Source organism: Planococcus citri, chromosome 4 (assembly GCF_950023065.1).
Source record: "Planococcus citri chromosome 4, ihPlaCitr1.1, whole genome shotgun sequence".
In the NCBI taxonomy this organism is placed as follows: Eukaryota; Metazoa; Arthropoda; class Insecta; order Hemiptera; family Pseudococcidae; genus Planococcus; species Planococcus citri.
The window spans coordinates 34,379,594-34,400,895 of record NC_088680.1 but is presented as its reverse complement, the minus strand read 5'-3'; the positions used below and the strand labels follow the sequence as shown (position 1 = coordinate 34,400,895).

The window sequence follows — 21,302 nt, the reverse complement described above, 5'->3', positions numbered from 1 at the left end:
GTGACGTTGGCAGTGTTGACATGTTCGCGAAAAATGCGAATTGCGAACTCGTTTAGTTCGCGATTTTTGCGAAACGAGTTTGTGTTTGTAGGGCGAACTGGCGAACATCAGACATTTCTGCAGAGTTCGGATGCTTGAAACAACGAAAAAACAAAATTAAGTTTTGGAAATGGGAAACGAACTCGTTCGCAAAAAGTTTGCGTTCGTGCGGTGCGTCTGCAAACGTCGCGAACTTTGTCAACATTGGACGTGGGAAAGAAAAACAAACAAAAAAGCTGAGTCGGCAAAGCAAGCAAAATGTTTGCCGTTTTGATTTGAGTTGATTGATATCTGAAGGCGATTTGTGGTTTGTGCAGAAAATTGAAAAATGTAAAATGGAACAACATGATCAAGATTAACTGATTCATTGCTTATGGTGGTAGTAAGTGTCATTTGATCAGATGAATTTATACTGGACTCCCATGAATTCAAACGTTTCGCTGTTTCAGGTTTCTCTGTCAAACGTAGAACATTCATCGATAAGTTTACCTTCATTGATCCTAGATTTATATGAAATTACAACATGGATAAATTATCTGAAGATCCTAATACGAACGATGTTCTTAAAGAAAAAAGAGGATATTATTTCGAAGCCTATAGCGAAGTGTACGTTCACGAAGGAATGTTACGAGACAGAGTTCGTACGATGGCTTATAAACGCGCCATTGAAATGAACAAACACTTATTCAAAGTACATACATAGTTCATCATTTCCTTATGCTTTAAATATTGTACAGCGTTTCTCAGTAGTTTTTTTTTTGCAGGACAAAATTGTAATGGATGTAGGTTGTGGTACCGGAATACTTTCCATGTTTGCGGCGTCGGCTGGCGCAAAAACTGTGATAGGAGTGGACTGCTCGGAAATAGCAAGAACTGCTGTGAAAATCGTTCGAGCGAATAAATTCGATAACATTCATATACTAAATAGCAAAGTCGAAGAAATCGACCAGTTACCGGATGGAATTGAGAAAATAGATATAATCGTTTCCGAATGGATGGGTGTCTGTTTGTTCCACGAGTCAATGCTTAGTACAGTTGTGTACGCTCGTGAACGATGGCTGAAACCGGATGGATTGATTTTTCCTGATCGCGTTGTATTGTATCTCGCTGCAATAACTCATAAAGATACGGCCGAACGAAGAATTCAAGGTTGGGATAGTAGATACGGTTTCAAAATGAGTGCACTGAAGAAAATCGCTCATGTCGAAGCTTCCACAGAAACTGTGGATGATAGCGAAGTGAGATTTAGTTTACTCGTAGTTACTCTTGAATCAACGTATTTTCATCTTCTCTAAACACTGCTTGTTTTTCAGGTGGTTACAGATTACGCTAAAGTAAAAGAAATGGATCTTATGACCTGTTCATCAGATTTCTCTTTTGAGACGCCATTCACCTTGACTGTTAATCGTCAAGATTACATTCACGCTTTCGTCACTTATTTCGACGCTATATTCAAACAGTGTCACTTCCCATTTGTACTGTCAACGGCTCCCTCGCTCACTCCGACTCATTGGAGACAAACGGTGTTCTATACAGATCGAACGTTGCATATGCAAGAAGGCGAACAGATTGGCGGAGTGTTCGCGTTGCAAAAATCCAAAAATAATTTTCGCGACCTGGCGATTAAAATGGAGGTCGATACATGGGGCGCTTATTGTAAAGAGAATTTTACCAATAATTTTGTATTAAGATGATCGATCAGATTTGTTATCTAGTACATTTTATTTCGTTGTTTATTCTATAGTTCTTTCACTACCAACGTAATCGTTCCTCGTTATCAATCATCGATCATGATGAATAAAATAAATTTTATGCGAAGAAAGTATGAATTTTTAAGGTTTTTTATTAACAGTGGTTTCTTAAACACAACATAAATATTTTCTTCAACAGTTATTTAAAAATTCTTAAACATGTTTAGGTATTTCTCAGAAATAATTAAAACTAAAGAATCATTTTCTTTTTCGTTCATCTGTTACAAATGTACATACAATATAAAAACCACAGGTTGAAATACGAGCGGTAAACTCGACTATTTTAAAAAAAAATTGGCATTACGTGAAAATAGATCGTGGAAAAAATTATTCTATGAATTAAAACTAAGAATGATTTTTCTTTCGCTGCAAAAATATACTGAACATGTCTTTGCTAGAAACAGGAATACTGCTACTCTGTTCTATTGCTTTTTGCAACGCATAAAGGCAAGAATTTTCATTACATTCAATTAAGGAACTTTTTTCTTCAGCCTGTTGAATCAAGTTAGTATGAAATGTAATAATATGTAGTAGATGAAACGTATTGTATATTCGGGCATGAGTATATTTCAAAAACTTACCTTTAGCAGACGTAACTGAACGAGAATCGCATTGGTGATTAATGATACCCTATCATTTCTAGATGCCCAATCATAAATATAGGAGTATAACTCGACAGCTACTGCAGTAGCTTGACTCTTCACAGCGTCTTGATTATTTTCGCATAAATTTGAAATTGTGAGTAAAACAACGAGGGCATTTTTGATAAAATCTTCAGGTTCTGATTTCTAAAAAACAGATTACCTCAATTATGTCTTTTGAAATTACACAATCGAATTAAAACATACAACAAAATAATACGTATAATTACCTCAATGTATTCTGTGAATAATTTCGTTTTATTGGTGCCTAATTCCAAAAAGTTTTTACTGCTAGGGCTAGCTAAGAATTCGGGAATCGTGATCTAGAACAAACATTAAATTCCAGGAGATAAATTCCTTCACATATCACCGAGTGACTTTGATATAGGTCCATAGACTTACTTTTGGCAATGAAGCATCACCTGAAGCAGTACATGATTCAGCTACCTCATCTTCATCGCTTTCCTCGCACGAATCATTAGAGCTTTCGTTGTCACCAGGACTCTCTTCGTCATTTTCTTCCTCGCTACCTTCGTCGTCACTAAAGATTTTATAAAAATGACTTTAATAAGGAAAGTATTAGAAGTAATGTGAAAAAAGGGAATATTCAAGTTACCTAAACGATTGCAAGGCATCACCTCGACCGCTCTTCGTTAAACTTTGAGTAATTTTTTCGATACCATCTTCACCGAAATTATTTCCATTTAGATTCAGCGTCGAAAGAGAGGTTTTATTTTGCATAGCTCGACTAAACTCCATTCCACCTTGAATATTGATTTCATTATGATCCAGTATTAAAGTCTGAAATTTTAATACATGAGTGTTTGTTCTCCAATATAATTACGCGAAGATGGTTTAACGTACTTTTAAATTTATATGCTTATTTGTTAATGCTTTGGCAATTAATAAAGCGCCGTCAGTTTTTAATAAACAATCTCCGAGATTTAACGTTTCCAGATTTTGTAAAATTGGTAAAGCTTCTGCTAACGCAGCTGCGCCTTTGGCACGAACAGTGTTGTCGTTCAAATTGATTGTTTTTAAATGCGGATTATTCTTGAATGCTTCACTCAGGGCTTTGACTCCTTTGTGATATATACCATTTTGAGGCATTGAAACTTCCACCAGAGTTCCAATTTTCTAAATGAAAATACAAGCGATTAATATCAATATATGAGATAAGTGTTTCAGACATTATTATAATACTGACCTTGAATACTTTCGCTAAAGCTTTAGCTCCAGGATTTTCTAATCTATTTCTTCCAGCCTGAAATGTTCTCAGAGCGAATTTCTTTCCACTGGCTTCGTAACATTCATTAAGTGACTCGGATAAATACTGCGAAATAAGACTTGAGAGTAATTATTGAACATAATTAATGGAACGGTATTTCAATGTAAAAATTGTCTTACTTTACCACCGGTGATTCCTAATCCATTATTATTCAACCTCAGTATTTCCAAAGTGAAACAACTGGAACTTTTGAATAATTTTTTCAGACCGTCGACACCAATAGGTCCAAAAGCATTGTCACTCAAATCAAGCTCTACCAAATGAGCCTTAGCAGTGATGACTCCGTCACCTAAAAAACGCTGTAATTCGATTTCACAGTCAGCACAAACATTTCTTCCAAAAAATGAAATAGTATTACGAAATGATATACCAGTGCATCTGGAATTTCTTCTTTCGTTCTACCAGTGAACATGTTTTTCCATATAGCACGTTTGAATTCTCCGTGCGAGCTCAAACTTTCGGCTATTCTTTTCGCCGCGTCTACACCAACGGTGTTTCCGTCCAGGTTCAACACCGTCAAGTTGGTACATTTCTCTATCTCTTTGGCTACAATTTCGGCTGTAAAATATCAGAAACACGTATTTAGCACCATGTATATAATTACTTTACGATAAATCACGAGCTGAAAAACACATTTTAAAAACACCGAGCAATCGGAAAAGTTGACAAATACGTACCGTCTTTCTCATCATTCAGTTTCAATTTGCGTTCAACAAAACTCAATCCAGGTTCTTCAACATGATAATCATGAAGTTGACTAGTCAAGTCATTCAACTGTCGATCTAATTCAGCCATATTAACTAATAATTTATGAAAAATAATGGGCTAAATAGTCAAAAAATCATACGAAAGGCAAAATAATTCCTCATGTGCTAAGCTAGATTTTGAAGCGTTTGTTTTCTTTTCTTCGTTTTGAGATTTAACGGTTATCAATTGGATGTTGCATAACCAATCATAACACAGGATTTCGATTTTCATAGAATAAAAGTTGCAGAATGCGATGAATAATCGTGTGAGCAAAATAAGGTGGGGGGTGGAGGTGTTTGTCCATTTTGTGATATCTTGTTTTTGATTTTGCGAAATAATAAAAAATAAAACCTACAGCCTTTTGCATTCCTAATATTCCATGATGAACGAGAACGACAGAATCAGTATGCGTTCGTTCATTCATACAAAGACACACAAATTACGATTTAAAAAATGCAATTTTTTTCGATTACTCGCGAGTTTGAGTGAACTTTTATGTACTTTAAAATTAAAGACAATGAAATTCCCTATCGATTGATGTTGAATTTTCATAATTTCGCCAAAAAATGACCATCTTATGAATACTTTTATTTACGGATTTTCGCATTCGCACATCTGTAAAGTGTAAAGTGTAAACTTTAAACTAAAAATACTCAAAATTTTCAGGGAGAACATGTGTTGTTTTAATTTTTAAATTACAAAAATGTTTGTAAGTGTATCCTCTTAAGAGTGGTTCTCTTCCCAAAGCTCTACCATTCACCATACAAAAGTTCGCGATGTTCGAAGTTGCGAAAACAAGGCAAAACCCAGCTGCACGTAGTAAGTATTGAACTTCGCACTAAAATTACTCAACATTTTCACCGAACACATATGTATTTTAATACAGAAAAATGTTCGTAATTTTATCCTCTTTAAAATGGTTATTTGCCGAAATCTCTTTTTTTAATCGTTCAAAAGATCTTGAAGATCGAAGTTGCGGAAAGTGATCAAATTGTCTTACTACTATCACCGTTATCACTTATCAGTCAGTCACTTTCACTTTTGGTGTCGATCAGTGATCACTTTAGTCAACTTTGATCTTCAAGAACTTTTGAACGATAAAAGGTAGAACTTTCGGTAAATAACCATTTTAAAGAGAGCATATTAAAATTACGTGTTCACTGAAAATGCTGACTGTTGAGTAATTTTAGTGCAAAGTTCAATACTTACCACCCCCAGTTGGTTTTTGCCTTGTTTTCGCTACTTTGAACTTCGAGAACTTTTGAACAGAGAAAGGTAGAGCTTTCGGAAAAAAACTAAAATTAAAAAGGATGAAATTTCAAACATTTCAATTTCAGATGTAGAATGCTAAAATCCATAAATAAAAGTATTCATAAGATCGTTATTTTTCGGCGAAGTGATGAAAATTCAACATCAATCAATAATTTTAAAGTACATAAAAGTTCACCCAAACTCGCGAGCAATCGAAAAAAATTGCATTTTTCATTTTTTAAAACATATTTTTGTGTGTGTATGTGTATACCTACTTATTTACTTACTCGTACTTATTTTACATACGAAAATGGTAATGGTGAGGAGTATGAACGAACGCATACTGATTCTGTCGTTCTCGTTCATCATGGAATATTAGGAATGCAAAAGGCTGTAGGTTTTATTATTTCGCTTTGATTTTTTGTGGCGAGAATTTTGATAATGATAAATCGCTGAGGAATGAATCACTACTTCCTATTTAAATTCATGTGAATAAATTAATCATCTTCGCTAAATGTTCTGGCTGTAGATTTAGTGATTGAATGTGTGTAGAGATACCGCATTCCTTTAGCTAAATTACATAAAATTTCAATTCTCAGGTTAGTCAGGTTTGCACTGCACGTATTCACCGTTCGCAGTCATCTCATGGAGGACATCAATTCACCTGGCAAATCGGTAATACATATATCAATTTTTATTTTACCCACAGCTGAAAATCCCCGTGAATTTTCATCTAATTGCATTTGTTTAATTTTAGGGAGACCTGATCGAAGTGATCGACTCATCTTTGTTATCAGATAGTTCTAAACAAGAATGCCATAACTCACCAGTCACTGCAAAAGAAGCAAAAAATCGGTACGAATGTCCAATTTGTTTTTGTTTTCTGCAAGATCCAGTGATAACAGTTTGCGGTCATCGTTTTTGCAACATTTGCTTATCCAGCTGTTTAGAGTAAGATAATGTAAAACTCTCATATCGTCATTTCAGTTGAATCTATTCAATCGATCTAAATTTGACATTTCTTTGTAGAAATAATGAGAAGAGGTGCCCAATCGATAACAGGATCTTAAATCCGAATGAAATATTTCCTGATAATTATACCAAACGAGAAATAGAAGAAACTGTGGTAATATGCCCTAACGAAGGTTGCCTTGTACCAATCTCCGCTAAAAATTATGAAGATCATTTGGAAAACTGCAAACATAGAACGGTAGGTTGTCACTGAATTATCGAGTCAATTTTTACTTCGAAATTATGTTATTCTTTTTAATCGTTTTGTTTAGGGTGATTTTGGTGAAAAGATCAAATGTTTTGATTGCCCTTTTCGTAGTGTAGGATGCGACTTTAAGATTACCTCTTTACCTTTACAACTTCTCAATCATCTTAAACATGATGTAATGCAGCACAATCAGGTAAAAAATTGTTTTTTAAAAGTGACATTTTCCGATCAGTCGATTACTATAATGATATTATGGTTTCTGTTGATAGCTGTTGCTAAAGGAACATAAAATTTTAAGCAATCGGTTTCAAAATTGCCGTAATCATTGTCCTCACGATGACAGTTGTACCGAAGGTGAAGAGTTTGATAGAAATTTACCTGGAAGGTTGCCGTTTTATTTGAAGTAATGTCTACATACATTTATTGTTTTACCAAAAATGGTTTACTTAGTATGTACCTAATTTATTTTTTTGAAAAATTTTACAGTGATGTGTATGAAAAATTAACGGAATTAGAGCAACGTTCGATGGAATATATGATTCGTATGAAAAACATGTCAACGCAATGGGATAGAAGTTTGTCAGGAACCAATTACGCGAAATTTAGCAATCCAGAAATGAACAGCGGTGTGCTGGTTTGGAAAGTGCCCAAATTCCGTGAAATGGTCACACAAATGAAACTGGACCGTAACCACGCTTGTTACAGTCCAATGTTTTCAACTTCGGAATTCGGATACAGGTATTTGAGGTTGAATTTCAAATGAAATATTATATTACTCGTATGTTCGAATTATATTTTTCGTATTTTAGATTCCGCGTACGATTGATGTTGTCACCTAAGAATTCCGACGCGTTAGCAATATTATTACATCTAGTTAAGGGAAACTATGATTTCATTTTGAAGTGGCCGTTTGTTGGAGAGTTCACGATTTGCATTATCCATCCTCTGGATCCAAATTTGAGATTGAAGTCAACTTTTAAGTCAAACGCGATGGAGGCTTTTCAACGACCGGCTCTTGATATTAATCCTCGAGGATTCGGTTTCAACGAAACTGTAAGAATAACCGAATTATACACTCAGGGATACGTGCAAGATGACAAATTAATTGTTGTCGTTTATACTAAATCAAACGAAGTAGATTAATTTTATTTAAGTATATTCACCGTGGAGCATTTATTGTTTTGTACGATGAAGAAAAATTATGTTAATGTGATGAATAGCTTAGTATATTTGAACATTCCATTGTATGTACATGTACCTTCCCTACTCGAACTGTGTGTGCAGCTTGTTCGAAATCAGTGGACCCCCTTTCCGGAAGAAGTCATAAAAAGGTTTTGTCAACATTAAACGTACGTAGCCAAAGCCAAGTTTTATTTATTTTTCGAGGGAAACTTCTCCGGAAAGAACGGGGGTCACTAATCTTGAACATTCTGTATGTACTTATTCTCGGTGCTCTCTAGCGAATATTCTGTCCAAGGTTGTTATTCAATCCGTCCATGTTATAGTGATACTGTTGAATTATTAATAATTAATTTATACTTTTTGTTATCGTCGAACAAAGAAACAAAAAAAATCATTGTATTAGTTTTTGTAAGTGTTTTAAAAATGTTAATTTTATTCGAATTATAAATATTCCTCTAAACTACACGCTGTATTGTTTTCCCCCTTCTTTTACTCATATACTTGATGTGATCATTCTTTAGAGTTTTTGTGAATGGAAAATCATTCATAAAAAATTATTAATGAACTAGAAGTACGAATCAAGCATACAAATTTCCAAATTTTGAGTTTTGAATTGAAAACCATTTTGTAAAAAACCAAAAAGTACAGGTACGTGTCGTAGATAGGTCATGACGTTGGCATCGTATTCTTAAATAATTTTCTCGCGACCCACCTCATTGTCAAATTCATCAATAATAAAAATGTAATGGGATCAAAGAACTCGACCTGAGCAGCGTTTATTTTATTGAATCATGTTCAAGTTTGACTTTGAGGTGAGAATAGAATTTATTGAGATTCAATTTTGTTCACCGTCAATCTACCGCATTTATAGTTAAATTACGTTAAATAAAACAGTAGTATTGACTAATGACTGTCAAGAAGTGTCTACCCATTCTACTCTGCGAACTGTGATCAAAAATATGATTTTGATCATCCGATCATCGATCATCATGAATGATGGAAGTTACAACACGCACCACATCCTGAAGTTTGGTCTGCCCAATGTTCAAAATAGCAAACACGAGCGGTGACGTAGTAGTTGTTGTTGTTGTGGTTGTGGTAGTTGAATGGTTGAATGTGTGTGTGTGTATTCGCTTTAAAAACACTCCTCAATCCTGATAAATTGATTACCTCTTGTGTTTTGTGGCGATGGTAAATTAATTTATCTTCGTAGAAAGTGTGTAATGATTCTTTTGTCAAGTACAATGTTTGAATAATCTCTTTTAATAACATAATCGCGTTAAAATATATTTAAACTCAGAAATGGCCCGCCCTCTTACTTCCAGTCAACAAAAATTGGCCGAAAAATTAAGCATCATCAATGATCGAGGAACTGGTATGCTTACAAGGATCTATAACATCAAAAAAGTAAATAATTTTTGTTCATACAATACCGTTTCCAGTTCTTTTTTTCTTCACTTAGTTTAGCTTATATTATACCCTCAAATCGGTGTTATGTGTTCATTGAAACTTGCACATCTGCTGTCATCAATACTCATATTTATTTATTGAAAATGATTTCATTCTGAATGATTTTCTATCAGTATCTAAAGTTAGAGTTATAATTACGAAATTCAACTTTCAGGCATGTGGAGACGCGAAATCTAAACCTGCCTTTCTATCGGATAAAAGTTTGGAATCCAGCATCAAATATATAATTCGAAAATTTCCATCTATTGATTTGAAATCAGTAAGTTTGTAATAGTCTTTTATATATGTACTCATCAATGAAAAGTTGTCTAATAAATTGAGTTTATTTCAGTTGCAACCGGTAGTTCCCATAAAAAATGACATCATCAAGTCGTTATCGTTATATTACTACACTTTTGTCGATTTACTCGATTTTAGAGATAACGTTTGCGAATTACTTACAACCATGGATGCCTGTCAACTACACTTTGATATTGTAAGTTTCTTAATTGTATTATTCATCTTTTGATTGTATTCTAAGAAAATATTTTTCTCCACAGACGGTCAATTTTGAGTTGACCAAAGCATATTTGGATTTAGTGTCCACCTACGTCACTTTGATGATCCTTCTATCTAGAGTTGAAGATAGAAAAGCAGTTCTTGGATTGTTTAATGCGGCTTACGAATTGATTCATCATCAAAGGTAAATAATATACTTTACTAGGAAACATAATTATTTATCAGATTCTGCCAGGTTGTAGAAATTTTACAATTACTCATTATTATTTGCCGCAGTGATGCCAGTTTTCCGAGATTAGGTATCATGATAACCGATTTTGATCCTCCTCTGAAGAAACTCGCTGATGAGTTTGTTCCTCATTCGAAACTCTTATTATCAGCAGCAATGTCCTTATGGCCGGTTTATATCAATAGGACACTATCCGTGGATAAATGGAGGTAATTTTTCGTCTCAGAAAAGTTCATTCTTTCCCTTATGTGTGGACCTTTCTAGACTCATCGTGTAAATATTTCAGGTCTGATCAAAAATTGAGCTTCATTAGTAATCCTAATCACCTACTGAAACCAACTCAAACGGAATATACTTCCTGTGAATACTTGAGCATCGACGTTATGGAAAAATGGATCATATGTAATCTTTATTAGATTAATTTATTATGGAATTAGTGCTTACCAAAGTCGGTTTGATTTAATCGCAGTTATTTTGTTATAGTTTCGTTCATGCTTTGCCATCAAGCTTTGGTTCAGGAGCAAGCGAATAAGTTATGGTTAGCTGCACTGGAATCCAGCTGGGTGATACCGTTGTTTAGAGATGAAGTATTGTACGTGCATGGTCATATACAACAGTTTTTTGATGGCATCAAAGGATATGGCAAACGTGTCTCCGAAGTTAAAGATTGTTACAATCAAGCTGTTCAGAAAGCGTTAGTATTTCATTATTAGTACGTAAAAAATTTATGTTCATTTTCCAGTTTATTGACTTGTTCTTCTGTTCTGTAGTTCTTACAAACACAGAGAACGTAGAAAGTTTTTGAAATCCACTTTGAAAGAATTGGGATTGATATTTACCGATCAGCCTGGCCTTTTAGGACCAAAAGTATGTCGACATTTAAAAAGTACATATTTTCATTATATTTATGAACGTCCAATTACTTTTTCCTTTTTTTTTCTTTGCTATTTCATAGGCTTTGTTGATTTTCATTGGTCTATGTTACGCTCGGGATGAAGTACATTGGTTGTTACGTCATAGTTCTAACCCACCGCTTCAAAAAACGAAAGGAAAGTCCACTGAAGATTTAGTTGATCGTCAGTTACCTGAATTACTGTTTCATATGGAAGAGTTGAGAAGTAGGTTTATAATTTTTAAATAATATTTGATTCGATTTTGGGAGATTGATTTCTCTCTCTTTTGAAAGGTTTTATAATTTATTGTGTAATGTTGCAGTGTTGGTTAGAAAATACAGCCAAATCATCCAACGATATTATATTCAATACTTGCACGATTTCGACGCTATTACTTTAAATCAAAGATTACACTCTTTGGGCGTATGTCCAGAAGATGAATCGTTGATATTGTCTTCGTTAGCCAACGACATTTCTAACCTGTCTGTAAAGCAAAGTAAGTAGTCCTTCAGACCAAAATATTGTTTCAATATGCACACAGTTTAATAATGTAGAATTTGTTCTGTTCATCAGTTGAAAATGGAGAAACATTCGATTTTCGAGCCTTGCGCTTGGATTGGTTCCGTCTTCAAGCATATACAAGTTTGAGTAAATCGCAGTTATTTTTATTCGACAACCGAGACATCGCAAACCTTTTGGATAACGTTTTCTTCCACATCAAAATGGTTGATTATCTCGATGAAATGTTGGTGGATGTTTCCGATTTATCAATTTTCTGGTACACTTGTTTTTATATGAGTTTCCTTTCCTCAATATTCTAAATAAACTTCAAAACTAATGATTTTTTTTGTCGATGTAGCTTTTACAGTAAATTATTCGAAGAGCAATTCCACATGTGTTTAGAGTTTCCGGCGCAGAATCGGTACATAATTGCATTTCCTTTGATTTGTAGCCATTTCCAGGTATGCACACATGAGCTGTGCCCCGAAGAAGTAAGTTGATCTCGGAAATGATATTTTGAAGGTCGAGTTCGATTATCTAAAGTTGAAAGATTTATTTCAGAGACATCATATTCGAGAAAGAAGTCTATCCGTGGTCAATATGTTCTTAGATGAGATGGCCAAAGAAGCTAAAAATATTATTACGACAATCTGCGATGAACAGTGTACAATGAGTGATAAAGTAAGTAGTGGAAACTCCAACGTTTTTAAAAATTATTGGGAAAAAATCTTGAAATCATCCGCTACAATTGTAATTTGTTGCAGCTGCTACCGAAGCATTGTGCGCTTCTTATATCACAAGTAATAACGCGTAAACGAAAAGATAAAAACAAGAAGAATGGTTTTGAAATAGAGAAACCGGGCATCGAAACGTACAGAAAAACGCGAGAAAATTTGACCACGTATGTTTGCAACATGTGCTTCAAATTCAGATACATATTGCTGAGTTGATTCGTTAAAATATTCGTATATTTTTTAGAATGGATAAACTGCATATGGCTCTAACGGAATTGTGTTACGCGTTGAATTACTGCACCACCATTTCCGTTTGGGAGTATACATTTGCTCCTCGAGAATACCTGCATCAACATTTAGAAAACAGATTCGCAAGAGCTCTCGTTGGTATGGTGATGTATAATCCGGATACCAGCGAAATCGCCAAACCTTCGGAGTTGTTTGCCAGCGTTCAAGCCTACATGAATGTTTTACAAGCTGTAGAAAATCATGGTAAATTTATTAACCTCTGAAGTCCGAAATCCTTTATTTCTGTAACATTATTACATTCGATCAATTGTTATAGTACATATCGATATTACTCGAGTTTTCAACAACGTTTTGCTGCAACAAACCCAACAAGCTGACTCACATGGTGAAAAAACTATAGCTGCATTATACACTCAATGGTAAATTTATATTTTCGCTTGTTCCGAATATTTTAGATTATTTAATTTGAGCATTATTTTTATTAATATCGAACATTTTATTGTATCTTAGGTACTCGGAAGTACTGCTCAGAAGAATCAGCGCTGGAAATATTTGCTTTTCTATGAATCAAAGATCCTTTATTAGTTTGACTGCTGAAAGTGCTATACCTTTCAACGCTGAAGAATTTTCGGATATGAATGAATTACGAGCATTGGCTGATCTAATAGGCCCATATGGAATGAAATTAATAAACGAAACTTTAATGTGGCATATTTCCAGCCAAGTTCAAGAATTGAAAGTAATTTGTGATTTTATTTTATTTTTTAAAACATTTTTTATGCTCGACATGAATTTAAAAAATGTGATTGTTTTCAATCAGAAACTGGTCTCCGGAAATAAAGATGTCCTGTTGACTTTAAGGACAAATTTCGATAAGCCAGATATTATGAGAGAACAATTCAAAAAGCTTCAAAGTGAGTCAATTTTTCGTATGTACAATATTATATTAAGTATATTTGAAAATAATTTTAATGTAATATTCACAGATGTAGACAATGTGCTGCAAAGAATGACGATCATCGGAGTAATCCTCAGTTTTCGTCAAATACTTCACGATGCTTTAGTAGTCGTTCTAGAGGAAAGAATTCCATTTTTATTAAGTTCTATTCTAGATTTTCGTCATAATACGAACGGTGTCGATTCACTGGTACGTTTATTTTTATAAATCAAAAATATCGTGTTTGTAAAAAATTACCTCTAGTTTTAATACGCGTTTTTTTTTTGCGCAGGTAATCAGCGAGATGGCTTCAGCTGCTGGATTACCCTGTAAAGTTGATCCCACGTTGGTCAACGCATTACGTAATGTTAAAAGTGGTGAGTGATGAAGTCATGTTCAAACATGATAATGTGAATTTTGACTTATTTGCGATGTAATTTTTTTCAGAAGTGGATGAAGACGAGCATTTATTAGCGTGTTTATTGATGGTATTTGTGGCAGTTTCGGTGCCCAAGTTGGCATGTAATGATAATTCATTCTTTAGAGCTTCGTTGGAAGGTCACTCAAATAACATACATTGTCTTTCCTACGCTATTAACCATATTTTCGGAGCACTGTTTACAATATGTAATCAAGGGGATATCGAAGATAGGATGAAAGAATTATTAGCCGTGAGTAGTGCTATTTTTTCAGTAAAATGAAAAGGAGTAGAATTATTACGCGTGACAAGGCGAAATATTGAAAAAAACTATGACACATGTCGATTTTATTCACGCTATATTTTGAAAATTATCAATTAACCGTACGTTTCGGCACTCTCGTTGCCTTCTTCAGCGGTAGAAACAAGACTGAAAGTATAACACAATGTCTTTTCTAGTCTCATTCATCTTTTTATCTATGTACTGCGTTTCATCTATGTTCTGTACTTGCGTAATTGTGTTATACTTTCAGTCTTGTTTCTACCGCTGAAGAAGGCAACGAGAGTGCCGAAACGTACGGTTAATTGATAATTTTCAAAATATAGCGTGAATAAAATCGACATGTGTCATAGTTTTTTTCAAGTAAAATGAAAATGTAATTTTATTTAAAAAATTAATTTCGTTTCGTAATTTCAGTTGGCGTCTTCCAGTTTATTAAGGTTAGGTCAGGAAACTGATAAGGAAATGATAAAAAATCGCGAATCCGTTTACCTTCTGTTGGATCAAGTTAGTATAATATTTTAATTTTTAAATCAATCTTCTGTTTTTTTTTTTTTTTTTTTAATTTCTGAGATACTTAATTGATTTATTTATTTTTACAAATAGATTGTTCAAGAATCACCATTCTTAACGATGGATCTTCTGGAATCCTGCTTTCCTTACGCACTAATTCGTAATGCCTATCATGCGGTGTATAAATTAGAACATGGCCAGGTTTAATATTAAGATTTTTACATAGGTATTATTTTACTTTTATACTCGGTCATTTTATAAAGCATTTTAGGTTTCTAAAAATGTTCATATTTTGTTGTGTAAGCAATCATTTCATTGTTTCAATGATAAATTTCGTAGAAGTATACGGATGCATTTAAATAATTTTGTTTTATGGAGTTCGTGAAAGTTGGATATTGAGAACATTTTTGTTACTCTGTTTTTCTTCCTCTAGTCAGCTTGTCTTCAATACAGATTTCGTGTTCATCGGGGTTTTCTTTCGTCCTTATGAACACTCTACCTTTAAGTAAATGACTTTTAATCAAAGTCGAAGTGTTGCAAAAGCTTCTGTAATGTTTTTATTTATTTTTTTTCAATTGTTAACTTATGCATGAAAATTCGGGATATATTATTCTTTATACACCATTCGTTATTTTATTTAACTTTATATATTTTTATACAAATTAATGTAGATAAACATGAATAAATTTTAAATATATATATACCTAGTATATTAGTTGACAAATTCGTTATTTTTACCTTTATTTTTAATTGAAGCTTTGATTTCATCGTTACACTGATTGAAAAGTGTTAATTTTTGGCGACGGTTAAACTCATTCGAGCGAATTTTGTCAAGATTATTTTTTCATCAAAACTGAATTTAAATACAAAATGAAAGATCTTTTAAATGCGACCTGCTCTTTTTTAATTGTTTAATATCTTTTCAATTTTTAATCATCTTGGAATTTTTCAACCGGGAAAACCTATTAAACCAGAAATTTCTTAGCTGTGTAAAATTGATTCTCCAGAATCCGTTTCCAACTCGTGACAATAATTTTATTTTTAAAATTCGTTCGCAGCATTACTTTGCTTGCAGTTAGCTTATCTCTGAACTCGTAGGTACACCTAGGTACATATTGTTTAGTTAATTAACTAGTTCCCTTAACTTTATGCACTCCTGCGAAGAAAGATAAATCATACGACATTACACATGCTTACGCAGAGGCAGTAAAAAAAAATGCTTTTGAGCAAGAACATCTAAGGCCCATAAGATAACCTAATTAAAGCCATGTTTCAGAAATAAAACCATAAATTGTAGTTAACATATAGGGCTTCTGTCAAATTGACCTTTCATCATTGGACCAATCAGTCGGTTTTGCGATACGATCTCATGGGTATATAAATGCCAGTGCATGTAGAGATAGGTACTTTGGAGACTGTGAAGACGCAGCTCGATTAAGAGTGGTACCTACCTAGTACCTATGGATGAGAAACAATCTTTAAAAACGACGAAATAAATACATACGTATCAATAAGTCAGTAGCAGGCACTGAGTCGTAAATACTAATATAATTATAAATACGTGATTAGACGTGTGCAAGTGAACGCGCACCGTGGCGTACCGATAAATTCTGATGTACGGTAATATACGCGAGAGTCTAGGGTGATATATGATGATAGATGTTTTTTTACCAGTTACATGGTGATATTCGTCAGCCCCGAATAAATGATCGTTCAGCGTACGAACATCGCTTACCAGATCAAAAATTATCTCTTCAGCTTAATGAAGTAATTTATCACAGTCTGCGAGATGCGAACACTGTTGTAACCAATTCTACCTCCCACTGACGTATACGATCATAGCTTACTACGCGTTTCAAGAAGTTACTACTACTACTACTACTACTACGTTGCTGGATAATGTGCGACTTTACCAACTTGGTTCAATAAGTCTGTTCGATAAATTTACATATTTAACGTAAAATGGAATTACTTCACAAAGTCAACTATAGATAGTACAATATCGATCTTTTAGACAGCTATCATGGAGAAAGTATCAAATCCATAACAATACCTCGCTGCCTTCTTGTAACTGTATAGTGTATATACCTACCTACCTAATTCATGAAAAAGGCAGTTAAAAATCAAGTAGCTGGATTGATTGCATGGTATGCAGATAATGAGTTGACTAAATAAGGCTCTGCGTACGATTTTTCTTACTCACTTTCGGATGAAAAAGTGAACGGGAGCTGGGAAAATGAGTGTTTATTCAACTTAAAAGCCTTGGTGAGATGTGCCAATATAAAAATGAATTATTAACCGGTTCGAGTAACTAATCATATCTTATATATTTTTGGATCCGGGAGGCAGAATTTACGGCGATTGCTAACTTGATCGCTTCAACTTCTGCAAATTAGACTGATTTGAGTTCGTCCATTTGACGGGATTTATTTACTTTGCAATGGGTAAGGTATCGTTGTGCCCACAGTCAACTGCCAAATATGTATTAATGTGAGTAGATTAGAAAACAAAGGATAGGTAACTACCATATGAATATGAATTCATGCGTCTACGTCCTATTATCAGATTAAAGTAATTTTATACCTTGGTAGGTATCATACCTAAGTGAACAAATACCTACCTGTACCTAGGTACCCTACTAATATTTAAAATTTGGAAAAATTAAATTTTTCCAAATCATTGGCTCAACTTAGAAAAAAGTAAGTACCTACCTACTCGTAATACCCACTTTATCTTGTTTCATTTCAAAAATTGTTGAAAACAATCGCTTTCTGGCAAAAAAACTCAAAAAAATCATTTTTCTTTTGGAAAAGTCGCTTTTTTTTTACCAAAAATTGCCCAAAGTTCCGTTTAATACAATTTCCCATCTCGCTTTTTGCCAATAATTGCTGAAAAAAAACGTTTTTTTTAAATTTCCACTTTTTACCAAAAATTTCCATAATCCTAACCTTCTTTTTGGTGAAAATTGATTAAAAATCTCTCCTTTCTGATGAAATTGACTAAAATGTTGTTTTTATTTTAGCCAAAAAAAGAAATTTGTGTATTTTTTTTGCCAAAAACACTTAAAATTTTTGCATTTTTGTAAAAAAAAACTTTCAAAAATCTTTTTATCGTTCTACACTTTTAACCAAAAATCAGGAATTAAAAGTTTAAAAATAAAGCTTTGAGCTTTGGTAATGTTTGCTCGAAATTTTAAAATCAAACTTTCAACTTTGGTTCAATAATTTTAAATTTATTTTTACTAACATTTAATTATAATAAAAATACTTATTTAATAAATAATTATCTAGCTTACAATTACTTAGTTGATTCTTACGGATAGTTTTTGGTTAGCGTTTCGCTATGCTTACCTAGGTAGTAGCTACCTATTTTTAATTAGCAACGTATATTAGCATTAAAATTTTGGTATTCGGATTTTGGCTAAAATCTACCAAAACTTGAAGGTTGAAAAACACATTTTTTCAATCAAAAAAATTTCAGAGATTTTGGAAATGAAATTTTGAAGAGTAAAATTAAAATTTCGTTTTTGCAATTTTTATATTTTTTAAATTGATAGGTATTCACTTTAAAGCGGTAAAAAACGAAGCTTTTCGCAGAGGCATTTATTCAAGCTTAAAAACATTCAGCATTTGGCATGCTGCCAAAATTAGTTCAGCTTTCGGTTTCCACTTTTGGCTAATTTTTCAATCATTTCTGTCAAAAATGACTAATAATCATTCTAACAATGCCTAAAAATTGTCTAAAGCTCCCATTTTTTCTAACATTAGCCAGAAGTCTGTTTTTTTTTGCCAGAAGTTGCCACAGAGCCCTGGCTTTTGCCTGAATAAAACCATCAAAATCTGGTACTCTTTAAAAAAGGGCTAGAAATGTTCTTTTTTTTTAATCAAAAATTGTTTGCTTTCTATCAAAAATTATCCAAAGCTTAAACGTACTTTTTTTTTTACTAAAAATTGCAAATAAATCTTACTTTTTTATCAAAAATTGCTAAAAGACATGTCTTTTACTGGAAATGTCAATGTCTCGCTTTCTGCCAAAAATTTAAAAATTTCACATTTTTCCAAAAGTAACCCGAATTTTGCTAGAACTACTTTGCCTGAAATTGGCAAAACGTGCTAATTTTTACTAAAATTGTCAGTCTTGCTTTTTGGGGAAAATTGCCAACATTTTTCGACTTTTGCTTAAAAAAATGTCGTAGTGTCTCACTTTTTTTCATCAAAAAGTTATGAAATGAGTAATCCAACTTTTTTTGACAAAAATTGCAACCAAATGTCATTTTTTTGTAAATAGTTTGTAATATCTTTTTTTCAAGTTTGTAACTTTTTTAGTTACTTACCTACTGAAGTCACTATTTTTTTTTTTTTTTTTTTTTTTTTTTCAACATTACTTACTTACTTACGATAAGAAAATTAGTAAATTGATCACCGATTCTCAAACAAACTCGAGTTTGGAAAATATTAATAATCGATCTTCTAATAAAAAATTCTACTCGGAGACATTCGTTTTTCATCCACGTATTTTTTTCATTTCCATAAAACCTAACCACATGTCTCACAGGTATCAACAAGAGGTGTGTCCGGTTTGCAACTGATGTAAGTCTAAGTGTACACATATGTGCTTCTGCTTTAGATACCTATAGGTAGGTATACGAATTCAATCGATAATAACATTTAGAAGAGGAAAAAAAATCGTGTATTTTTTTTATCAATTTAGGCAACCTCTTTAGTTTTTTCTCCAAGAGAAACAACTTTTACGTATTTATTAAGCAAGCTATTGTTATAATTTTTTCTATTCTTAAAACATCAGCGCATCAACAGTATATTTATTCATTATTGTAATATATTGCAGCGGAGATACGCGTTTAACTCAGGTTAACTAGATGCAACTATACAATGCTGTGAACCCTTCATCCAACCCGATAATTAAACAATTTCTTTCTTATTTGTTCTTATTCTTATGATTATCCGTTACAAAATATATTACATTATCTTCTATTTCCTTTTAGCCGGCTGTATATTTCATTTTTTGATCGTACGCTAATTCGTAATCATCTCATCGGAAGAAAAAAATTAATAAATAAAACATCTCTTTATTATATGGCAAATATATGAGTACGAAGTGTACTTTTATTCATCTGAAACGTTATAACTACTTACATACGTACTACAATCGTTTAGTAAGAATACGGATCTATGTTTAACAATACCTACCCACCTACTACCTATATTAAGCTTTACTGAAACTGTGTTTCAGGAGTTTATATTATTCATTCAGGCAATTTTCCGTCCAATTCTTTTAAGTAAAGGGAATGGTACGTGTATATTTACGAATTCAGATACAAATTGGAATCAAAAGACATACATACTCGTATTTTTCCTAAAATTTCTTTGCACAAAAATTGCATAAATTTTATTTTAAAAATGGTCCAATTTTAATTTAGGTAGGTTTGGTTTTTGACATTTTAAGCAAGGGTACTTTTGCGTTGTTTCACACAATTATATTATGACGTTTTTAATTTTCAGTTTCTGCATTCAATAGCAAACTTTCAAGTTTCAAATTTTGAAATTTCAACCGCCAAAACGTAAAATTGAAAACAGCCTATTTTCTCCATTTTAATTTGTTGAAAAGCTATGCATGTTCAAATTTAATTCAAGTTCAAAAAAATCAATCTAAAATTTTCAAAAAATATAAAACATTTAAAACTTATTCAAAATTTATGGAACCACATAATAAAAAAATAAATACCTATAGGTACTAATTCCAAAATTTTTACAAATATTGTACATTTTTGAATGAAAAATTTTGTTGAACTTCATTTGAACTGATTTTCAAACTCCAAACAGGAGGGAAGGGGGATCTTCAATAGAAAACCCTTGGAAAGAAATTCGGAATTTTTGGGGAAAAATAGGTGAGTTGGGAAAGCTGAGAATAAATTGTGCAATTTGAGAAAGTCGAAGAATTATCGAAAACCATTGGTCTTTACTTTGTGAATTATTATTTTTCAAAAACTTTTGCCCTACCTTTGCTCGGGCTTGATCATTTTCTTTTCTCTGACTAAAAGTTCGAGAGTAAAAAAATTGACTACTCAGTTCTCATATATCAAAAATGAATAATGTTGTTTTATTTTTGAAAAAACGTGAATTTTCAAAAACTTTTGTCCAAACTTCACTCCAGTCTTCATATTTTTACAAAAAAGTATCGCATCTTCCGGAGAACTATTGTTCGAATTTTAAAATGTTAAAATCATATGTATGAAACAATTTTTTGCATCAAGAATAACAACGTTTTACATTTTGAATTATCAATTTTTCACAACTTTGGCCCTCGCTTCGCTCAGTCTAATTTAAATTCTGCTGCACAAATGTTCAAAAATTTCTGAGAATGGCCGAAAAATTAACTTGAGAAGTTTAAAAAAAAAATTACCAAAATAGAAAAATCCAAATTTTTTGGACAAAAAATTGCTCG

The 21,302-nt window shown here is 32.9% G+C and overlaps 4 protein-coding genes across 6 annotated transcripts; 3 read left to right on the top strand and 1 right to left on the bottom strand.

Moving 5' to 3' along the window:
- The first annotated feature begins 214 nt into the window (after nucleotides 1-214).
- Nucleotides 215-1,861, top strand: LOC135844338 (protein arginine N-methyltransferase 1-like). The gene is made up of 4 exons (XM_065362506.1): nucleotides 215-421; nucleotides 489-730; nucleotides 804-1,277; nucleotides 1,353-1,861. Exons 2-4 carry the CDS (start codon nucleotides 563-565, stop codon nucleotides 1,731-1,733), a joined length of 1,023 nt encoding a protein of 340 aa, XP_065218578.1. The 5' UTR covers nucleotides 215-421; nucleotides 489-562; the 3' UTR covers nucleotides 1,734-1,861.
- A 3-nt stretch (nucleotides 1,862-1,864) lies between these two features.
- RanGAP (Ran GTPase activating protein) lies at nucleotides 1,865-4,636 on the bottom strand. Its single transcript, XM_065362501.1, has 10 exons — nucleotides 4,397-4,636; nucleotides 4,090-4,277; nucleotides 3,839-4,018; nucleotides 3,639-3,764; nucleotides 3,296-3,568; nucleotides 3,048-3,232; nucleotides 2,834-2,972; nucleotides 2,662-2,754; nucleotides 2,372-2,578; nucleotides 1,865-2,282 (listed from the first exon to the last, which is right to left on the bottom strand). Exons 1-10 carry the CDS (start codon nucleotides 4,512-4,514, stop codon nucleotides 2,136-2,138), a joined length of 1,656 nt encoding a protein of 551 aa, XP_065218573.1. The 5' UTR covers nucleotides 4,515-4,636; the 3' UTR covers nucleotides 1,865-2,135.
- A 1,321-nt stretch (nucleotides 4,637-5,957) lies between these two features.
- Nucleotides 5,958-8,579, top strand: Traf6 (TNF-receptor-associated factor 6). Of its 2 annotated transcripts, XM_065362505.1 has the most exons (8): nucleotides 5,958-5,976; nucleotides 6,317-6,392; nucleotides 6,475-6,668; nucleotides 6,747-6,927; nucleotides 7,001-7,129; nucleotides 7,206-7,339; nucleotides 7,423-7,674; nucleotides 7,746-8,579. In XM_065362505.1, the coding sequence occupies exons 2-8, from the start codon at nucleotides 6,363-6,365 to the stop codon at nucleotides 8,077-8,079; spliced, it is 1,254 nt and encodes a 417-aa protein (XP_065218577.1). In that variant the 5' UTR covers nucleotides 5,958-5,976; nucleotides 6,317-6,362; the 3' UTR covers nucleotides 8,080-8,579. The 2 variants fall into 2 exon arrangements, with proteins under 2 accessions (XP_065218577.1, XP_065218576.1); XM_065362504.1 differs by lacking the exon at nucleotides 5,958-5,976 and having other exon boundaries at nucleotides 6,129-6,392.
- A 646-nt stretch (nucleotides 8,580-9,225) lies between these two features.
- On the top strand, nucleotides 9,226-15,550 carry Hem (Nck associated protein 1 Hem). 2 transcript variants are annotated; one of them, XM_065362500.1, is made up of 23 exons: nucleotides 9,226-9,525; nucleotides 9,743-9,847; nucleotides 9,920-10,063; nucleotides 10,128-10,270; nucleotides 10,363-10,524; nucleotides 10,602-10,717; nucleotides 10,799-11,009; nucleotides 11,086-11,182; nucleotides 11,271-11,433; nucleotides 11,531-11,704; nucleotides 11,782-11,986; nucleotides 12,068-12,200; nucleotides 12,271-12,390; nucleotides 12,474-12,610; nucleotides 12,688-12,935; nucleotides 13,009-13,111; nucleotides 13,203-13,431; nucleotides 13,513-13,606; nucleotides 13,679-13,839; nucleotides 13,922-14,006; nucleotides 14,080-14,300; nucleotides 14,745-14,834; nucleotides 14,934-15,550. In XM_065362500.1, exons 1-23 carry the CDS (start codon nucleotides 9,421-9,423, stop codon nucleotides 15,045-15,047), a joined length of 3,360 nt encoding a protein of 1,119 aa, XP_065218572.1. In that variant the 5' UTR covers nucleotides 9,226-9,420; the 3' UTR covers nucleotides 15,048-15,550. The 2 variants fall into 2 exon arrangements, with proteins under 2 accessions (XP_065218572.1, XP_065218570.1); XM_065362498.1 differs by having other exon boundaries at nucleotides 9,227-9,525; nucleotides 14,077-14,300.
- The last annotated feature ends 5,752 nt before the right edge of the window (nucleotides 15,551-21,302 follow it).